This window comes from Protopterus annectens, chromosome 4.part0, assembly GCF_019279795.1.
Source record: "Protopterus annectens isolate FY-2018-M chromosome 4.part0, PAN1.0, whole genome shotgun sequence".
Taxonomy (NCBI): Eukaryota; Metazoa; Chordata; order Ceratodontiformes; family Protopteridae; genus Protopterus; species Protopterus annectens.
In genome coordinates, this window is record NC_056733.1 from 1568707077 (window position 1) to 1568728739 (window position 21663).

The window sequence follows — 21663 nt, forward strand, 5'->3', positions numbered from 1 at the left end:
GGAAAAATGTTTCCATTTGCTGTGATACACTTTCCTGGTGGAGGGCTTATGTGCTGCCACGAGGATGGCTTTGACTGGTGAAGAGATACCGGGAGTCCTAACTAGGAGTGGAACTGGAGCAACCAAGCTGTCAGTTTCAGATTGTCCATGTTTGGAGTTGGCAAGTCCAATGGATGGGAGATGAGATCCGGAATGGGATCCAGAATCCAAGGGTGATTCACAAGGTGAGACCACAGGTAAGGGAACCAAATTTGTCGAGGCCAGAATGGGGCAATGAGAATCATCTTGCTCCCCAACCGCGAGGCTTTCTGTAAGAGTTGTATCATCATTGGAAGAGGAGGGTAGGCATAGAGTAGACCGGGTGGCCAAGCATGCACCAGAGCGCCTCTTGGAGATTCCCCTGGTGGGGGGATTAGAGCGAAGAAATTGTCGCATTTGGCGTTTGAGGGAGATGCAAAAAGATCGCAGCAGGGTTGCCCCCATGTTGCGAATATCTGCTTCGCTACTAGAGGATTGAGAGACCACTCGTAAGGGGTAAGAAGGGTGCGGCTGAGCTTGTCCGCTAGGATGTTGGTCCTCCCCGGAATGTGCGTTGCAATCAGAAAGCGGTTGGTGGAGATCGCCCATTCCCACACTCTCATGGCTTCGCGGCAAAGAGGATAAGATCTGGTTCCCCCCTGTTTGTTGATATACCAGACCACTGACATGTTGTCCGAGTGAATTGCAATCGTTCCTGCAGGGAGGAAGCTCTGAAGTGCTTGCAACGCCAACAGCACCGCTCTCATCTCCAGAACGTTGATATGCAGGGAGGTCTCTGTATCGTTCCACGTGCCTTGAACTGTCCTGCCTGAGTAATGCCCCCCCCCCACCCAAGGCGGGAAGCATCCATGGTCACAGTGGCGATAGGGGTAGAGGTGCAGAAGGGACAGCCCGTATGGAAGTTCAATGCCTGGAGCCACCATAGTAGCGCCCTTCTGCAAGCTTTGCTGATAGCAATGAGATGGTGGAGAGGAAGGGATAGGAAGGACCATTGCACTAACAGAGTCCACTGCAGGACTCGCATGTTCAAACGGGCGCATGGAAGGAGTGTAATCGTTGCTGCCATGGAGCCTAGTGCCCTTAGGATCAATTCCGCTGGTGAAGCCTCTGAATGAAGGATAGCCCGCACATAAAGTTGCAGATTTCTGATTCTTTCGGCAGTTAGGAAGGCTCGCAAACCTCTGGTGTTTATTCTGGCACCTATGAATTCTATGATCTGTGTTGGAGCCAGTAGAGATTTGCCGACATTGATAGTAATGCCTAGTTGTGGGGCTAGATGGAGAAAGAAGTCTCTGGCCGAGCAAAGTAGATGCCTTGTTGGTGCGGTCAGGAGCCAGTCGTCCAGGTACGGGAAGACCTGAATTCCCTGGAGTCTCAGGTGGGCCGCAATCACTGCTAACACTTTGGTGAATACCCTGGGGGCTGTGGTGAGACCAAAGGGAAGGACCCTGAACTGGTAGTGACTGGCTCCCAGCCGGAAGCGAAGGAACCTCCTGGATCGTTTGTCCATTAAGATGTGGTAATACACATCCTTGAGGTCTATAGAGCACATCCAATTGTTCTCCCTCAAAAGGGGGAGGATAGATTGAAGAGTGACCATTCGGAATTTTTCCTTGGTTACTGACAGGTTCAAGCGGGAAAGGTCTAGGATGGGTCTCAGGTCCCCCGTCTTTTTTGGCATCAAAAAGAACCTGGAGTAGAACCCTAATCCGAGCTGGTCTTGGGGGACGGGCTGGATGGCTCTTTTTCTTAGCAGCTGCTGTATTTCTGCGGCCTCCCTGTGATCGGGTGGTACATCGGGGAGGTTCTTGGATTGGGGGACATGGAGAATTGGTATTTTGTACCCTCTGGATATGATGCAAAGCACCCAGCGGTCTGTTGTGATGGACTCCCATGCCGCTAGATGTTTGACGCCCCGACTGCCTCCAGAGTGGAGCAGCCGGGCAACCCCTCAGGGCTGCTGTGCGGGCCGCTCAGAGAAAGGTTCTCTGGACCTGAAATTTCTTGGAGCCCCTCTGCCCCTGGGGCGACGTCCTCCCTGTCCACCTCTGCCACGGTAGGACTGGTTGTCCGGAGCTGGTTGGGAATGTTGTGATTTCCGGAACCACATCTTCTTCTGACCCTTTTGGTTCCTTGAAAAGGACCACTGGGGAGCAGAGAAGCGGACTCTGACGGCAGACAACGTCTTCCCGTCCTTCTCACTCTGGACAAGCGTCTCGCGAACTGTTTTGCCAAAAAGGGCAGAACCATCAAAGGGGGCATTCGCGAAGGACGCTTTAAAGAGCTACGTAAAGTCGCAATGACGGAGCCAGGCCTGACATCTCATGACTAGGCCTGCTCCGCTGGCCCTAGCGACTCCCTCTGTGGCGTGGGACAACAGCCACATAGAGGTGTTTGAAATAGATCTCAGAGTGGCCATTCAGGTGGAGTACAAATGTTTATCCTCCTCCGACATGGACTCCGGGGGGGATGCAGCGTATTCTTTGATAAGATCCCGCTGCATCCTGATGACATGTGCCATATAGTTCAGAGACCTTACTGAGAAGGTCGCTGAACTAAAGACTCACTTCCCTAAGCGATCCATCAAACGGGACTCTCTGCTCGGTGGATGGACTGAGGGACTCTCCTGAGCCAATTCCCTCTTTGTGGCTGCCGCCGTCAACATGGCATCTACAGGGGGCCCCTTACTCCAATGTGACCGGTCTGAGGGGGGGCTAAGAATCCTATCCGGTCGCTTCGGTATTGGCTCCATGGTGTCTGGATCCTTCCATGCCCTGGTGGTAATAAGGTCCACCAGGGGATCGGCTGGAGGGGACACCCAGGAGGTAGACGGGCCTGCCTCGAATGCCTCCAGAAACACGGACTCATCAGAGGAAGACTTGGGGGCAGACCACCCACCTCTGATTCTCAGCATCTCCATGATGTCTCCAAAGGAGACATCCTCAGGGGCTGATCTTGGGGAGCCTTCCCCTTCCTCCAAGTCCGTGTCCTCGGTTAAGGTCTCAGGGGAGTCCACGTGCCTCCTTTTGCACTTATGCTTGCGGGGAGCTTCCTCAGGGGGACTGTCCGAGGAGGCCTCGCCAGCAACATCTTGTTCCAATGGAACTGTCTGTGACATCGAAGCAGGCTGTCCCTTTGGCCGGGTGATGGAAGCCTGGCCCAGCAAAGAGGGAGTGCAGGGAGGAGTTGATGCAAGGACCGGGGGTCCGGATGCTCTCAACAGAGCCCTCTCCACAACATCGAATGCCGAGGGAAAGCCACTCTCCAATGGATCCGAAAGTCGGCTCCCACTCGGATCCGATGAAGGGATCGGAGCCGGCACCGAGACCGTCGGATCCAAGGGACCAGTGTGCTCCGACCTGGACGGAGCCGAAGGCACATTGAATCCCCCGGATCCGAAGCTCGGACCACGGCTCAGAGAGGTCGGATCCGACAGACTCGAGGGTAGGGTCGGATCCGAAGTACCAAGTACTGTCGGCGCCGACCCACCCGCTCCGAACCCGGGTAGCGGGTCGGAGAAGGAGCAATTGGGTGGAAAAAAGGTGTCGAGCTCCCCCCCTGAGGGGCAAGAGCACTCCCATCTGCAGCTGGGCCTGGATGAACCTTCGCATCATCCGGTCCAAGTCTGCATCTGATAAGCTGAAAGTGGATCTCGAAGAGGCCACCGAGGCAGGCCTGGAATGCCGCCTCGATGACCTCGACGGAGATCGGGTCTCCTCCTCCTCGGGCCCCGGGGAGAAAGAAGGGGATCGGAGCCGAGGAGGAGGAGACCTAGAAGCAATGGAGGGAGAAGCCCGCTTAGCTGGCGGGGCCGAAACGGAGGTCTCGGCCCACCGCTTGTGGTGCTTCTCCCTCCTGGCCTCCCTGTCCTCCGACACTTTAGCGGGAGTTTGAGTCCCAGTCGGAGGCAGGGGGGCAGGAGTGGCAACCACCACAGGCTGTGATGGAGCCACGGGAGTAGCAGAGGTAGCGAAGGCCAAAGCTGAATCCGGGGGTAGAAGTCCTGCCAGGACCAGCTTCGACCTCCATTCTTTCAGTGCCCTGGGGTTGAACGCTGCACAGATAGTACAGCCCGAGGTGAGGTGTTCAACCCCAAGGCACCGAACGCACCGAGTGTGGCCATCAGCCGGGGAGAGCTTATGGCCACACTCAGTACATTTAGAAAATATGGCTTTTGGGGCCTCAGCCATTCCCTTTTTCTTTTTTTTTTTTTTTTTTAACTAAAAATGAAAAGAAAAAGACACCTACACACACACACACACACACAGGCCCCAAAAGACACACAACAAACACTCACACACTAGCGAACAGCGAAGGGAGGGTATTAATTAAAAATAGGGAACCTAACTCAGACACACTTTACAAATATTAATTTAAACTAAAACAGAAATTCCTGATGAAAAAAGTTAACTTTTTTCACTTATCTGCGGAGCTCAAGAAAAGGATCCAGCCATCACAAGCGTGGCAAACTAGATCTGGGGTCATGGAGGGTTAGCAGGGGATTATGGGTGAAGGGAGGAGCTAGGAGCTCGGATCCATTAGCTTGAAACAAGTTGCCGGCTCGGATCCGATATCGGATCCGTAACCCACAGGTTGCTGACAAATGAACAATCCTACTTCAGATCATATGTTTCATAGTAAAGTGCAATGAAAAACAAAAACAACATGAGTTGAAAAAAATGAGAGAAAAAAACTCAAGTTACATTATTGATACATAGAGTAGTATGTGATAAATGAGACTGGAAACAGTTACAGGAAAATATTTTTAAGAGATATAGGAGACAATATGATTAGAGAGAGCGAAGACAAATTGAGAGAGATCTTAGTATGAGAGATGGTGTTCATATTATGATGATAGAAGGATGGAGAGAAGAAGAGATTATAACAGTGTAGCTTAGATGAGTAGAAAAGAAAGAGGTAGAGGAAAGGTCTGCAGAGATGAAGTGGATAAGGTAAGGTAGTGGGGAAAACAAAAGAAATGAGTGGAGTAGGAGACTGGAGAGGACTGTACAGTATGATTTAGGCTGAAGGTGGTGAGAGAAGTATAGTGAGGAAGTTCAGCCAGGATTCGCACAAGAACATGTCCAAGATTTTGTAAACTACTCTTCTAAGAAGCATTTAAAGGTGGGTAGGTTAGAAACAGTTAGTGTTGTTAGAGGTAAGGAGTTCCAGTTTTTTGCTATTGGGTATGAGTACAGTCTTTGTCCAGGGGATTTATTTGTTTTATTTATGGTGAGAAGTTGTCTTTTGTTCTAAGAGTTCTTTTAGGGAAATAAACATTGATTAAAGGGGCAAGAGCTAGACAGGCGAATGATTTGTGCATTATTTTATGTACTGTTATAAGATGAATGTAGGAGAAGTGGAAGAGGAGTTCCAGCCAGCTAAGGGTATGTAGACATAACAGTGATGGGTAAAGGAGGATGAATTAGTAGCAAACTTGGCAATTTTGTTGTAGCAGCTTCCAAGTTTGTTTTTTATGGAGGAATGTCATGCAAGCCCACCTTCCAACAATGCTCTGTCATTCATCATTCCCCTCCAAATATCCAAAAGCACTGTCATATCAATTTGAATCTTTTTTAATGTGCAAAGACTAGCTGGAGCAAAGCAATTTGTAAGGGCCAAAATTTCACATTAACATAACCCCACCAGACAAAGTTATCTGCAGCATCACTGTGAAATCGTGCAGTGATTGATAAGGTTGCATATCTCCCCTGATCGCTTCACACCATGAGGTGAATTAAAGTTGCATTTCTGGTGACTATAAAAACAATTTAACTAAAATGATGCTAACAGAGTGTATACAAATGATAATTAAGGGGACAACCAGCCATCATAGCAGTGTTCCACTAATGTTAAAACAGTAAGCTGAATGATGCATGTTAATAACCCTTATTCAGATGTAGCTTTTCATCAAGGGGTTGTAGTCTGCAGATGTTAACAGAGTGCTTAAGAAATGCAAAATAAAATCTAGATCGTCTTTTTCAGCTGTGTTGAAGGTTTACACACCAGAAGGCGTCTTTACATTTAAGGCTTTACGTTAAAGGAGATGCCAGTGCATAGTTTTTTTTAGTAGTAAAGGAGACAGAGTGAATGAGAACCTTATATCTGGAAGACTCTTCCAGGTCGACTCAGATGACATGAGGAATGGGAGGAGCGTCAGGAGTTGGACGGAAAACAGACTGTTTTGGGAAAAATCACCTGAACAAAGACAGTAAAAGATTTCATTTAGATAATGGAGTATATTTGCTGTCAAGAGGTTTGTACCGCTGAAGGATTAAATACTACAACTTAGCATACCACTAGACTAGAAATGACACAGTATACTAAAAAATGGCATAAATTCTAAAGACTTAAATCTTGCCTGTGAGTTTGAACATTAAACTTCTATACAGCTCTAGCAGCCACGTGGCAAAAGTTTGCCTGTCAGTTAAAAAAAAAAAAAAAAGAGAGAAAAAAAAACTGAAACGTCTATGAACCATACAAGTTGAAGTTCTTGAATCAGCCTGTGATAGCTTACTCTTCTATTAAAATGTCACAAGGCAGAAACTTAAAACTGAACATCTACATTCATTCCACCTTCCCCTTACTATGAAAACCATGGCTACTTCCTTGCATATGCAAACTGGTTGCCCATCCATTACCAGTCTGACATTTGCGACCTTGTTCTCAGATAAAAACTGTAATACTGATATCACAACTCTCCTCTACCTATGCTCTGCATGCTAAGTTAAACAACATACACATGCTCCAATGACCAGTAGTCACAGAATTCATCAGATCATGACTTTTCTATCAGTGCTCCTTAACTATAGGATGACCTGCCCAATGAAACCAAATCCTGCATTTCCACCGCAAAATCCAGAACAAATTTCCTCTAACTTCAAATGAGTCAAAAGCACCTGTTTCCAGGATCAGAAAATCATCTAAATTTACACCTAAGCAGGGAAAATTACTAAGTGACTCAACAAATAACATGCTTGACTTTGGTGCTGAAAGATCAAAAGGTTGTGGTTCTATTCCAAGACCAGGTATTTACATTAAATTTAATACTGACACTGCACTGCAGTATAAGGGAGTGTTGCACTCTTGCATGTGCTATTTTTCAGATGAGATGTTAAACAGAGGTCCCATCTGCCTGAGTTGGTGGTAGGTCAAATGGATGAAAATGATCTCCGGGATCAAAAAAAAAAATACTACAGGAAGTTCCCTAGCACTCAGACTAAATTTTCCCTGGTCTGTATGAATACCAATTTGGTCTCCCCTGAAAAGAGGATACTGGCCTAGTGAGACTAACACCACCAAAAAATAGTAAATAAATAATAAAATAAATTCTGCAAGAACTTTGACACCTCCAATCAACTAATCAGTCGAAAAGTACAGTTTTGTACCTACCACAAATGTAGATGTTCGAAGATCCACATTGCTGCAGTCCTTACACTTGGGTAGTCCACTGTCCTCGGTCGGCCCGAATATTAAAGTATAAGGCTGACGTCGGTCAGGGCGCATTTGTCTGACGTCAGGACGTCAGGGTACAAATGCGCATGACCGACGTCATATCCTCAGTCTTTTCTTGCCCCAGATGTCAGAAGACCCTAAAAATAAAGGTCAAAACCAAAAGACAGCAAACAACCAATCGACCACCCCTGTACTAACTATATGTACAATATATACAATATACACAAAATGTACAACCCAACCCACACAACCACCTCTAACTACAGAGGGGAAGGACGGAGGGTAAATTGGACTGCAGCAATGTGGATCTTCGAACATCTACATTTATGATAGGTACAAAACTGTACTATGTTCTTCATCTCATATTGCTGCAGTCCTTACACTTGGGTAGAATCCCAAAGCAGAGGTAAGGGAGGATGGCTAACTACAAGGAAGCAGGAGCTGCCAAAATGCCCTGCAAAACAGCAGTGGCAAAACCAGCCCTGGACTTAGAGTAAAGTGGCAGGTGATAATGCCTAGAAAAAGTATGCACAGAACTCCAAGTAGCTGCCTCCAAAATATCCTTGGTTGCCACTCCCCTCAAAAAAGCTGTTGAAGTGGCAGTAGCCCTAGTGGAATGAGGCCTAATCCCAGCTGGAATCTCCTTGCCATGATGGGAATAACAGAAAGCAATGCAAAACCCAATCCACTTAGAAATAGTTTGTTTTGATACAGGCTTGCCCTGAAAACTCAAAGCAAAAGAAACAAACAACTGCTGAGACTGCCTGAACCCTTTAGTTCTGTCCAAATAATAACGCAACTGCCTGTGGACATCTAAAGTGTGCAAAATCTTTTCCCTTTATTTTGGGGATTTGCATAAAAAGTAGGCAAATGAATAGTTTGGTTTAAAGCCACACTAGAAACCACCTTAGGCATAAAGGAAGGATTAGTACGTAATGATACCCTATCCTTATGGAAAATTAAGAAAGGCTCAACCGCCATAAGGGCCTGTAATTCAGAAACCCTTCTTGCAGAGGTAATGGCCAACAAAAAAGCAGTCTTCCATGATAAATATTTCAACTCAGCAGTAGCTGCAGGCTCAAAAGGTTGTAGAGTGAGTTTCTCCAACACAAAATTGAGATCCCAAGCAGGAGTAGGAGCTCTTCGGGGGTCTTATATTCTTTGCCCCTCTAAGAAATTGCTTGAACAAAGGATGAGAAAACAATGGTGGGTTGCAATCATAGTGAGCTGAAATTGCTGCAGCATGAACTTTAATAGAAGAGAAAGACAAACCTTTGTCTAGTAACTCAGTAAGATATTGAAGAGCCACACACAAATTAGGCTCAGAAACATCAAAACCTTTGCTGCACTCCAAAACAAAAATCTCTTCCATTTGTCTGCGTACACTTTCCTTGTACTAGGCCTCCTAGCTTCCAAAATAACATTCAAAACTTGCTGAGGAAGTGGAGGCCCACTATGGCTCAAAACAGAATATGCCAGGCTGTTAGGTGCAGAGAGTGAAGCTTGACATTTAGCAAATGGCTGTCCTCTGCGACAACAGGTGTGGAATCAAGGCAAAGGCCATGGAGGCTTCCGTGCCAGACTTCTCAGTAATGGGTACCAGTGTTGTCGAGGCCAATCCGAGCTATTAAGATTATCCTTGGCTTGTCCTGTCTGACTTTCAGAAGTACCTTTGGGAGGAGAGGCAGAGGTGGAAAGGCATACACATGAAGATTGCTCCAATTGAAAGAAAGAGCATCCACTCTCCAAGCTGTGGGATGAAACCTTTTGTGCAAAACTTTGGCAGCTGATGGTTTAGTGGAGAAGCGAACAGATCTATGTCTGGAGTTCCCCATGACACTGTCAATTTCTGAAATACATGAGGATCCAATTTCCACCGTGGGGATCCATAATTGCCTGCTCAACACATCTGCTAAGGAGTTCTGTGCTCCTGGCAGAAACCTTGCCTGAAGATTGAGCTGTAAACTGAGAGCAGTCTCCCACAAAATCATTGCTTGCCTGCATAGAGGATAAGAATGCGTTCCCCTTGCTTGTTGATGTACCACATGACAGTTGTGTTGTCTGTTAGAATCAACACCTGCCCTGGAAGAAGTAATTCCTTGAAAGCAATTAATGCAACTGGACTGCTAACATCTCCTTCATGTTGATATGTAGATGTTGTAGTCTGACAGGCCACTTGTTTTGTATCCACTTTCCATTGAGATGAGCTCCCCAAGCTTTGTCTGAGGCATCTGTCGTTAAAATCTGACTCGCCTCTGGCCGGGTCACAGAGAATCCCTTGTTTAGGTGACATTCCTGAGCCCACCACAAAAATTCCTTTTGAATGCAAGGTATTATTTGAATGACAGTGTCCAGATCCTGGCAGTGCTGTGTCCATACATTTTTGAGGTACCATTGTAGCTTCCTCATATGCAGTTTGGCATTGGGAAGCACCAGAATACAAGATGCCATGAACCCTAAGGCTTGAAGGACTGTCCTTGCAGTCAGCCCGGACTGATGAGATAGTTGATGGAAGTAAAGGGATAGACTCTTTTGTTTGTCCGGGGTTAAAAGGCCATCTGGGATGCTGTATTCAGTCTCACACCCAGAAAGCACATGTCTTGAGAGGGTACTAGACTGGACTTTATTTCGTTCACAGAATACCCTAGGCATCTTAGCACTGCTATCACATATTCCAAATGATGAAGGAGCTCTTCTTCCTTGAGCCAGAATTAGGCAGTCGTCCAAATAAGGATAGATCTGTATTCCTTTTAGTCTGAAGAAAGCTATCACTGGAGCCAGAACTTTCGTGAACACTCTGGGCGCAGTAGATAAGCCAAAGGGCAATGCAGAGAACTGATAGTGAGAATTCCCAGCTCGAAAACGCAGATACTTTCTGCAACTTAGTCTGATAGGAACATGAAGGTAAGCCTCCTTGAGATCCAAAGTTACCATCCAATGATCTTTGCCCAGCAGAGGTAAAAGCTGCTGCAATGCCAACATTTTGAACTTGGGAATGTCCAGATAAGTGTTGAGGATAGATAAATCCAAAATTGGTCTCCACGTGTTCCCCTTCTTTGGTACTAGGAACAGGCGAGAATAAAATCCTAGGCCCACTTCTGGCAGAGGGACCGGCTGTATGGCCCCTAGTCGGAGCAACAGAGAAACCTGTTTGTGAGCCTCTATTCTTTGTAGAGGAGGAACGTCTGGCATGCCTTTGAAAGGAGGCAAGGTATGGAAATAAAACCTGTAGCCGTGGTGTATGATATCCAATACCCATCTGTCCTGGGTAATTAAACTCCAATTTTCTTTGAAAAGTGCCAACCTTCCTCCCAAAGGTGCTGCCAGACGAGCAGGGTCTGGCAGCTGAAAAGGTAGGTCATTGGGTCTGCTTACGAAAGGACTGACCCCTGCCCTCACCAAGCCTGTGCAGGAGGACTCCCTGTTCTGGGCCGGAAAGAGCCCTGATCTCTGCCCGTACCACCCCGAGAGCTACCCGTAGACTGTGAATCATAAGAAGGATACGCCCACCCTTTAGTAGGCCAATTTCTACTAAACTTTGGAGGCTGGACCTGCAAAAAATCTTTAACAGTCTGCATAGACTTAGCCTTGTCTTCCATTTTCTTTAAAACTGTCTCAACAGGAGGACCAAACAACACGTCAGATTGTAAAGGAGCATCTAAAATCCTTGTTTTAACATGTTCAGCCAAATTCTGATCCCTCAGCCAGGCGTGCCTGCGAAGAACTGACCCAGTGGCAGCCACCCTAGACGAGGCCTGTACAGCATCAAAACCACATTGCAAAGAATGCTTACCCACCTGTTCAGAAACATGCACTAAATCTTGCAACTCCTTACAATCCATACCTACTGCCAGAGCATCAACCTTAGACTTCAACTGTGAAAGGAGATAATTTTGGTATTTCAACATGTGAAACTGGTAATTCAGAGCCCTCATAGCAAGAGTGGAAGAAGTATAGACTTTCTTTCCCCATCTATCCAAGGCCCTAGCCTCTTTGTCTGCAGGAACCGGATTCTTAACAACAGAAGCCTTAACACCCTTAGGCCCCTGGCTAACAGTTTCTGGGTCCGCCCTAGGACTCTTAAAAAGATACTTATGAGCTTCAGGCACCCTGTAATACCTATCCGGCTTAACAGGAGCAGGAGGCAAAGAATCAGGATTAAGAGAAGCCTCTGTAAAAACATCTTCCACAACAGCCAAAACAGGAGGTATAGCCAAAGGCCTATGCTGGGGTAAAAACAGAAATTCCCGAAGCCTTTTCCTGGAATCAGAGAAGTCCTGACCTTCCCACTTAAAATGCTCCCTCATGGAATGAAGAGTTTCTGAAAAAGAAAAATCCTCAGGAGGAGTAGCAGAAGGAGTAGAATCATCCACATCAGAATCAGAATCAGAATAAGGAGAGTACTCCTGCAAGTCTTCAGCCGAAGACTCTGAAACATCTGAAGCCTGCTCAAAACCCCCCAGCTCAGGCTCCACCCTAGGCCTCTTATCAGGAGGGGGCAAAGAACCCCTAATCAAAGTAATCAAATCTTCTGCCATTTTAAGCATATGCTTCTTGGGCACAGTACCTGAAGAGCTAGGGGTAACACCAACTGAAGCTAAACCTGGCCTGCCCCTGGGGGAAGCCTTTGAAACAGAAGGAGAGGGCCTAGCCACCTTAGGAAGGGAGGGGAGTATAGTAACATGAGAAGCCCCCTCAGCCTGACTAGTGTCCTGAGAGGCCACATCTTGTAGTAATAAGGTCTCACCCTGGGAACACAAAGAAACCTCCGGTGGAGCCACCGGCTCCACCGACACCTCTAAAGAACCGGCGTCTGGTACAGATGGTTCTTCCAGCCTAGGCTTAACTGCCTTGTCCTTGCACTTCTTCGAAGAAGCGGGCGTCGGAGCATCCGACGGCATTTTATAGTTGCACCGCTTCCCAAAGACTAACCTTGCACAATCCAACCTTCTCTTTATAGTGCGTTTATTAAATCTAGCACAAGAGCGACAGCCAACAACGTCGTGCTCAGGGCCTAAGCAAGGAATACACAAAGTATGATAATCTCTATGCGGTATCTGTTTCCCACAAGAAATGCAATTATTAACTTTTTCTGACATCCGGTAAATGACTGAGGCAAGAAAAAACTAAAATATTCCCCAACGGGGTACTTAGCCAACTTTGAACTCGGTCTGAAACTTCTAAATCGAAAAATCTCAGAAAGCCAACCGGCACTTGCAATACTGCTTCTGCATCGGACCATGCGGCAAAAAAGACTGAGGATATGACGTCGGTCATGCGCATTTGTACCCTGACGTCCTGACGTCAGACAAATGCGCCCTGACCGACGTCAGCCTTATACTTTGACATTCGGGCCGACCGAGGACAGCGGACTACCCAAGTGTAAGGACTGCAGCAATGTGAGATGAAGAACATCTGTATTAATCGTGTTTACAGTAAACACTATACACATATTTGCAGATGATTGCAAATTAGGAGCAGTCATAAAATCCCCCGCAGACACAAATGTTCTCCAGAAAGGGCAGACACAGACAAGTAACTGAAACTAAAGGCAAACAACTGCATACTAGTATCCTTCTGGAAGTCATTCACCCCTGGTAACTATCATATTGACAACACACATCCTAAGAGTTACTCCAGTGGTCAGAGACTTGGGGACACAGACTGACAATAATCTAGCCCTTAACCATCACAGTAGTGAGAAAATCATTCTATGTTGTGCAACTTACAAAGAAAGGTATGGCATCTAGGACCGAGGAAGTTATTGTTCCACTGTATTTGGCATTCAGACCTACCATTGAGTACAATGTTCCTTTTGGTTGAAGAAGGTTGTAGGGGGCTAATGTTTTTTTTGTGTGCCCCACAATATTATTTTTTTTTTCCAAGAATCTATATGATGTTTTTCTGTGTCTAGCCTACCTTGCTTCTTTACATTCCACTCAGTTACTGACTTACACTCCTCCCCACCATTTCTCTTCCCAATTTCTGTAAAGACTGTAACCTAATTTGCCAATTTTTATTTATTTGTCTCTGTCTCTTTTTCAGCTTATAAGCCTAGTGCTGTGACTAAGGCTGTCCCCCTATTTAACAAGATAGCAACAAAAAAGAAATTCCTACTGAACTGAAAAGAAAACCCCACCTGTAACCCTTACGTGGACTACCTAGAAGTGCTTCGCTCAGCCTCACAGTGTAGGTGATATCCTACAATTTTACAGGTTTAACTATATAGTAGTGAGTGCTTTGGGTAACCTATTTGTAAGGGCCAGCACACCTGCAGACCTACCAGAGGCTGTCCATTCCCCTCTTTTTTTAATCTTCTCTGCCTTACCTCCGATCAAGCTTTGTGAATTAGTGTAATTCCCCTCATACGCCACTAGATGGTAGCAAAACACCAGGCTTTAAAATTTGTATTCTGTACTCCTAGCTGAACTCCTCCAGCTGTACCTAACACCTACCTCCAGCTATTCCTGTAGCATCTTTACATCCTGATATCCCCCCCCTCCCCTAGAAAGGCATAAAACAGGGTTTTACCTTCTTATATCAACAGTACTTCATCTAGATAGCTCATTCTTTCTGTCTCTTAATTACTCCTGCTTCTGGGCTCTTTACTAAATACCTACTCCCCTTATACCTAGAACTAAGGACAGACTTTACATTTCTTGTTTGTAAAGTAGTTAAAGAAAGTGCCACTTACCTACTATAAGCTGTATAAATCTCAGTCTCACTGAATAACTGATTACCTCTCAGCTTCTCTCAGCTGTAACCTGCTCCGTTCGCCCTGTGGGCTCACTCCGCTCCCCTATCCTACCCCCAATTCCCACCCCCGGAGGTCTTAAACTTATACTGCTTTAACCACACCCTCTCTCCCAACCATCCAATCCAATACTTCTACCAATCTAGATAATTTAACCACACCCCACCTATTTCACACTTCCCACACCTCCTACATCCAGTACCGCCTTCTAAACCTCTTAAAACAATTCTATACCTATCTCTGTTTCAACACAAACGACTTTATAATACCCTTACTTTTCCTTCACCTTTCCTTCCCTGTTCCTGCTATAGGTATACAAGAAACTCTCTAAAATATGTCCTCAACAACTAAACCTATCCTAACCAAATCTATAATACTATTTACTCTCATATCTGTTTTCACCTCCATCTCTTCACCTCCATTAATACAGCTAATCATGACTACTTCCACTACTCTCCTAAACAAACAGCTAGTCACAACTACACCTTTACCCATTTTCAAATAAATACCACATCCACACCCTGCTACCTGCTAGCCAAATATCATCGACTTACTCATACTAAATTCAATAACACAACTATAAAAAACTAAAATACCTAACCAGCTTCCTTAAACTACCCATCTTCTGACCTAAAAACTCCTACCTTAAAAGATTGTGACATCCACCCTAACCCAGGCCCAACAAACATTCCAACTTTTACAACTCATTCTACTAATCCCCCCCCTAACTACCCAAACCTGTCTCTCAAATTCTTTACTTTTAGGTCATCTCAATATCCACAGTATAAATAATAAAATTGCCCATCTCCATGCCCTCCTTGATATTCATTCTTTTCATAGCCTCTGCCTCACAGAAACCTGGTTAAAACCTGCAACTAAAGATAATGAAATAATCCCCCAGGTTACAATATATTGAGACTTGACTGCATAAAACAAAGGGGTGGGGGTGTAACACTACTGTATAAATCCACTCTACAGATCTCCTCCATACCCTATAACCCACCTCAGGATAGTAAAGCTGAAGTTCTTATGTCCCGACTTCAACTAAACACTTGCAAAGCCCTTTATATTATCTGCGTCTACCTACCCCCTGTTAATAATATCTCTATAATAGAAGACATTCTAAGCTGGGTATCAACTTCTTACTCACAAAAAAAATTATACTTGGTGATTTTAATACTGACTGGAAAAATGTGTAAATACATATAATCCTTCATCTCATATTAATCTTCATGGCTTTAGTCAAACTATCACCACTAGACTTAAACCCAACAACAAAGAGAGTATCTTAGATTGGATATTCATTAATAAACAACAACAAATATACAAGGTAGGAACTCTACCAGATGACTTAAGTGATCATATGCTAACTTACATTATAAGACAAAAGAATGACATCCCAAACACCCCTACTTATAAAATCTCTCGAACCAACAAACATTTTAACCCTGTATTATTCCAAAATGAACTTAATGCCTGTAATTGGTACCCACTAAAAACTCTCCCTCTTGAGCAGGCTGTCAAATATTTCAACTCTAAATTCTTAACTATCCTTGATAAGCATGCTCCTAAATGTTCTATCAGAATGAAGTCCAAACCTGCCCCCTGGCTTTCAAAAGAAACTAGACAACTCATATTGCTTAGGAATAAATCTTGGACCAAGTGGAGAGCAACCAAAAATATCTCTGAGCAACAAACATTTAGACAGCTAAGGAATTCTACTAAAAAAGCCATACTTACGGATGAAAAAAAAACTACTACTGTAAACTACAGCAATCTCACCATAACAACCCAAAAAAATTCTGGTCTAGCGTTAATAGACTCCTTCACCCAGGGCACTCCAGCACAATTCCCCCTCTAGGGGCGGATAACAATACCTCCCTTCAAACTGCCAATGCCTTGAATACCTTCTTTACAGACACCATAAAATCTCTAGCCTGTCAACTATCCACAAACAACTCTAATCCCCAAACCTCTTTACCTAATACTTTCCCAGCATTCCAAATACAACCCACCGCTACCTCATACATCCAAAAACTTAAGACATAAACTTAAGCCATGTACCCCCTCTGCAGACCAAATACCATCTGAATACCTGCAAAAAGCAGCTACAGCAGTTGCTTATCCTGTATCCATCCTTATAAACAGAACCAGAAATGAAGGAACAATCCCAGATATCTGGAAAATCTCCCACATTATCCCTCTACATAAAGGTGGAAACTCCAATGAGTATTCCAACTACAGGCCTATAGCTCTCATCACCCTTACCTAAAGTTATGGAAAAATGCAATCACCATCAACTAATTAACCACCTAACCCAACATAATATACTAGCTAATTTCCTCATATGCAGTTTTGCAAATGGTATTAGTAGTATGCAAGATGCCATGAATCCCAAGGCCTGCAGAATTTTTCTTGCAGGGAGTTGGGTCTTTGTTGCCATTATTTTGAAATACTGAGTCAGCTGTTGTTGCTTGTCTGGCATCGGATAAGCCATCTGGGCCGTTGTATTCAAGCTGGCACCCAGGAATATTATGTTTTGTGAGGGTACTAGTTTTGATTTATTTTCGTTTACTGTGTACCCTAAGCAACTTAGAAGGTGTTTGACAAATGCCAGATGCTTTAAAAGAATGTCCTTGCTTTCTGCTTGAATAAGGCAGTCATCCAGGTATGGGTATATTTGAATTCCTCTTTGTCTGCAGTATGCAATTACTGGTGCCAGGCATTTTGTGAAAACCCTGGGTGCAGTAGATAAACCAAAGGGCAGTGCAGAGAATTGATAATGAGTTGAACCTGCAATGAAGCAGAGGTATCTTCTGCAATTTTGTCTGATAGGGACATGCAGGTATGCCTCCTCGAGGTCCAATGTTACTAGCCAAGCATTCTTGCCCAGCATGGGAAGAAGCTGCTGTAGTGTTAGCATCTTGAATTTTGGTACTTGCAGATAGGTGTTCAGAATTGAAAGATCCAGAATGGGTCTCCATGCTTTGTCCTTTCTTGGGACTAGAAAGAGTCTTGAGTAAAATCCTTGTCCTTGCTCCTGTGTAGGTACCTGTTGAATGGCTCTCATGTCCATGAGAGCTGTAATTTGTTTTTGTGCCTCTGCCCATTGATTTGGTGGCAGGTTTGGCATTCCTTTTATCCTTGGTAAGGTATGAAAGTGGAATCTGTATCCTTGAGAGAGAATGTTTAGGACCCATTTGTCTTTTGTGATGATGTGCCAGTAGTCTGCAAAAAATGCTAATTTTCCTCCCAAAGGAGCTGCCAGGAGAGATTTGCTTGGTAGTTTGAGGATTGAGTCATTGTGTTTGTCTGCTGCTAGCTTGGGGCCCTGTCTTCTCCTCCTTTCTGGGTAGCAGTACCCCATTGGCGAGGTTTGTAAGGGCCTTGTGACTGACCTCTGCCCCTTGGGCGTCTGTATTTGCCTATCTGTCAGAAGCTGGAAAGGACCAGTTTTTCGTTGGCCAATTTCTGCTGAAACGAGGGGGTTGTACCTGCAAAAAATCCTTGACCGTCTGCATAGATTTTGCCTTATCCTCCATTTTCTTTAAAACCTCTTCTGCTTTGACACCAAATAATACATCCTGCTGTAAAGGTGCATCCAATAATTTTGCTTTAACATGATCAGGAAGGGTTTGTTCTTTTAACCAAGCATATCTACGTATGACAGAGCCAGTAACAGCTGCTCTACAGGAAGCTTCCAATGTATCAAATCCACATTGTAAAGTATGTTTGTCCACCTGTTCAGCTGCATGCAACAGATCCTGCATTTCCTTGAATTCAGACTGTTCAGAATGTGTGCTCATTTTTTGTTTTAATTGAGACATTAGGAATTGCTGATATTTCAGCATGTGAAACTGACAATTTAATGCTCTCATAGCCAGAGTTGCTGAGGTGTATATTTTCTTTCCCCATCTATCTAGGACTCTGGAATCCCTTTCAGAGGGCACAGGATTTTTAGCCATAGAAGCTTTAGATCCCTTAGAACCCTGGGAAATTGTTTCTGGGTCAGCCACAGGGCTTTTATAAAGGAATTTGTGCAAGTCAGGTACTCTGTAGTATCTGTCTGGTTTGGCTGGAGCAGGAGGTAGAGAGTCTGGATTTAGACTAGACTCCAAGTAAACATCATCCACAATATCTAAAACTGGTGGGATAGCAAGAGGTCTGTGCTGGGGTAGTAAAAGGAACTCTCAGAGCCTTTTCTTAGAATCAGAGTAGTCCTGGCCTTCCCAGTGGAAATGTTCCCTCATGGTATGTAAAGTTTCCCCAAAGGAGTACTCTTCAGCGGGAGATGCTGAGGGAATAGAGTCTTCAGCATCAGAGTCTTCATAAGGTGGAAAAGTGTAATCCTGTTGCTCAGAAGAATCTGAGGAAATTGAAACCTGGTCAGAGGAAACATAAACCTCCTCCTGTCTTGGTCTTTTATCAGGAGGGGGATGGGAACCCCTGATTAGGGTAATCAAATCTTCAGCCATCTTAAGCATGTTTCTTAGGCATGGGGCCTTGAACTGTAGACTGATGTACAGTCTCCTTTGGTGTTAAAGGAGTTTTAAGCTTAGCATAAGATTTATTGGTGATTGTAGTCGGTCTGAAGATACCTTCTGCAACCGAAGGTGTTTCCACTGCACCGGGGTCTACTTCTGCTCTGGTGTCGGAAGGGCCTAATGAAGATGGCTGTGTCGGCCTATTAGACTCCGCTTGAGAATCCGCAGCTGTCTGGGGTTCCAGTTCTGCAGTCGTCAGGGGCTGCGTAGGTGCCTCACTGAAAAACGGAGAACCGGCGACAGGCCCAGCAGAGGCCTCGGAGTCTGGCTTGTTCCTAAGCTGCCTGTCCTTATCCTTGTGTTTTTTATGCATGGCAGTCGGCTGCTCCGACGGCATGATATAATTAAATTTCCTACCAAAGTAGTGTCGTGCGAAATCAAAACGGCATTTGATAGTTTGTTTATTAAACCTAGCACAAAACCGACAATCTGTGACGTTGTGGTCTGGGCCTAGGCAAGGAATACAATAGGAATGGAAGTCCTTATGAGGTATTTGCTTCCCACAAGAAATGCAATTGTTAACTTTTTCTGACATCGGACTGAGGCAAGAAAAGATTCCCCAACGGGGTACTTAGCTTTATCGAAGACTTCGGACTGAAATTCGAATCAAAAATCTCAGGTGTCGGCCGACTGGCACTTGCGAACTGCTTCTGCTTTGGGCACCGCGCGGCAAGAAAGACTGGAGAAAATGGTGTCGGATGCCTCTTATATACCCCTGGCACACTGACGTCAGGAAAGAAGCGACAGCAACTGATGCCGGACCAAGACTTTGGAATTCAGGCCGACTGCGGGACCGCCTGAAGGCAGGATAACCCAAGTGTGATGACTGCAGCAGGGTAACACGATGAACATCCTATATTCAGTTTGTACAAATGTACGCTAAGTTTTAATGTCAACTACGATTCTATATTCACTAAGCTTTTTAGCTAAATGTTCCACAAACTCTAAACTGTCAATGTACCCTTAGCTAGCACTGAATTAAATAATTCACCAATCAAACAGAGCATCTTCTCTATCGCGGATGTGTGGCTATACACGCAGCCCGTTACTGTTTTTTGAAATAGTCAGTGGTGTGACAGAATCTATCAATTTACACTCTTGGCGAAGTATGACTGAGTTATGTATTTTGTTTAGAATTAAAAGAACATTTGAATTACTCCCCCCACCCCAAAAATGGTACTAGTACATTCCATTATTTTAAACTTCCTTCTCTGCTGTTATATTGAGAACTTAACCACTTACGAGCACTACTGTTATGCATGCCAATAACTGCAATACAGCAACACAGTATATGCTCACTGTTGGACTGCTGCATGGAGTATGGCAAGCCAGCTCTGTATGGTATACATACAATTTTTGTAATACAATGTCCAAGCCCATGGCTGAAATGAATCATTTTGCTTACTTGCAGGATACTGAGCTGATCACAATCAGTAAATAAATAAAATGAATAAAAACACAGAAAAGCACAAATCAAATGCAATATGCAAAATTACTTACACCATATTACAATGTCATAGTCTTCATATGCAGATGTCAGGAACTCGTGAAGGTAAGGTCTCATTAATTCCACACCAGTCTCTGCACATGACCTGTGGTCTTAATGCAATAACATTTATGTAAGTGTAAACAAACGTGGTTTACCTATATAATATTTATTCTAACAAAAAATATCAGAACCATCAATTACTGTGAAGACAGAGCAGTTATATTAATTGCTCATCTAACAATTTTTAGAATAGATTTTTGCAGCAAAAAACTACAAATTTTAATCAAAAATAATAAATACCAAAAATTACAATTTTATCTTATTCCCAAGTTGCAGAATAACTACTAATCATCTTGCTTCCTAAAGTCTTAGTCAGGAAATGCTTGCTTCCAAGAGATTTTCTCCCAAATCATCTATTAAGGGCACACCTCATATCATTTACAATATTCCATAAATGGTGAAAGTTGAAAATAATGCTGAATACAAACACTGTTCAGCAGGTGATGTACTACAGACTAGAGCCTACTATCAAAATTCAGTCTGGTGACAATTTATATTGCCAATTTATTAAACAAAAATTACATTTTACTTGCCAAAAAGAGTGATATTATGGTCTAATTAAGAGTTACATTTCTGTAAGGGTTCAAAATAGACCAGACAGATAAATGAATAATCTGCTCAAGAGCTTTACAGTGATGTGTGAGAAGACTGGGCAGCATATTAATGTTTTTTGAAACTGCACACAGATTATGCACATCATATTTTCAAAATATTTCAACACAGCAATATTAATCAACAAAATGATCAAATTAGATGACAAGTACAGGGGACAAAACTGGGTATATTAATGCCAGGTATAAGACAGCAACATCTGCTCAACTGTAAATCACATAGCTTTTACAACATTAATGCAATTGTGAAAATATTGGTGGTACTCATAACTTCTTTACGAAACATATATTTATATCTGTGGATGGCATAAAATCCATGCTTTTATATTAATTCTTTACTAGCACCCACTACTTGCATATCCCCCATGTTAGATTCACATTCCATTTTTGCATTACTAATTAAAAATGGTAAACTTGTAATAGTTTCATACCTTTTTGCAAACCTTATTGGGTAATATGTCCTGCACATCCCACAGTGATGATTTCACAATGTAGGCCTACCAAATTGTGTTATCTTGGAGAGCCCATCCGGCTTACTAATGCAAGATGCAACAGTTATTGAGAAATTAGTCTCAATATTAGAATAGTGTTAATACAGATAACTTGTATGTAAAACAAAGTTATCCTTGGATGAGTTTCCCTTAGACGAAAACGGGTACTAAAGACATGCTACACAAACTGCTTACTTAGGCAACGATATGTGAAACTAAC

General features: G+C 44.1%; 1 protein-coding gene across 1 annotated transcript in view; it reads right to left on the reverse strand.

Moving 5' to 3' along the window:
- UBLCP1 (ubiquitin like domain containing CTD phosphatase 1) overlaps positions 1-21663 on the reverse strand; it is a gene marked incomplete in the record, with an annotated part of 598821 nt that overhangs the window by 413700 nt on the left and 163458 nt on the right. Inside the window, 1 exon segment of the mRNA XM_044069354.1 lies at positions 20293-20391. Coding sequence (XP_043925289.1) covers positions 20293-20391 — 99 coding nt within the window.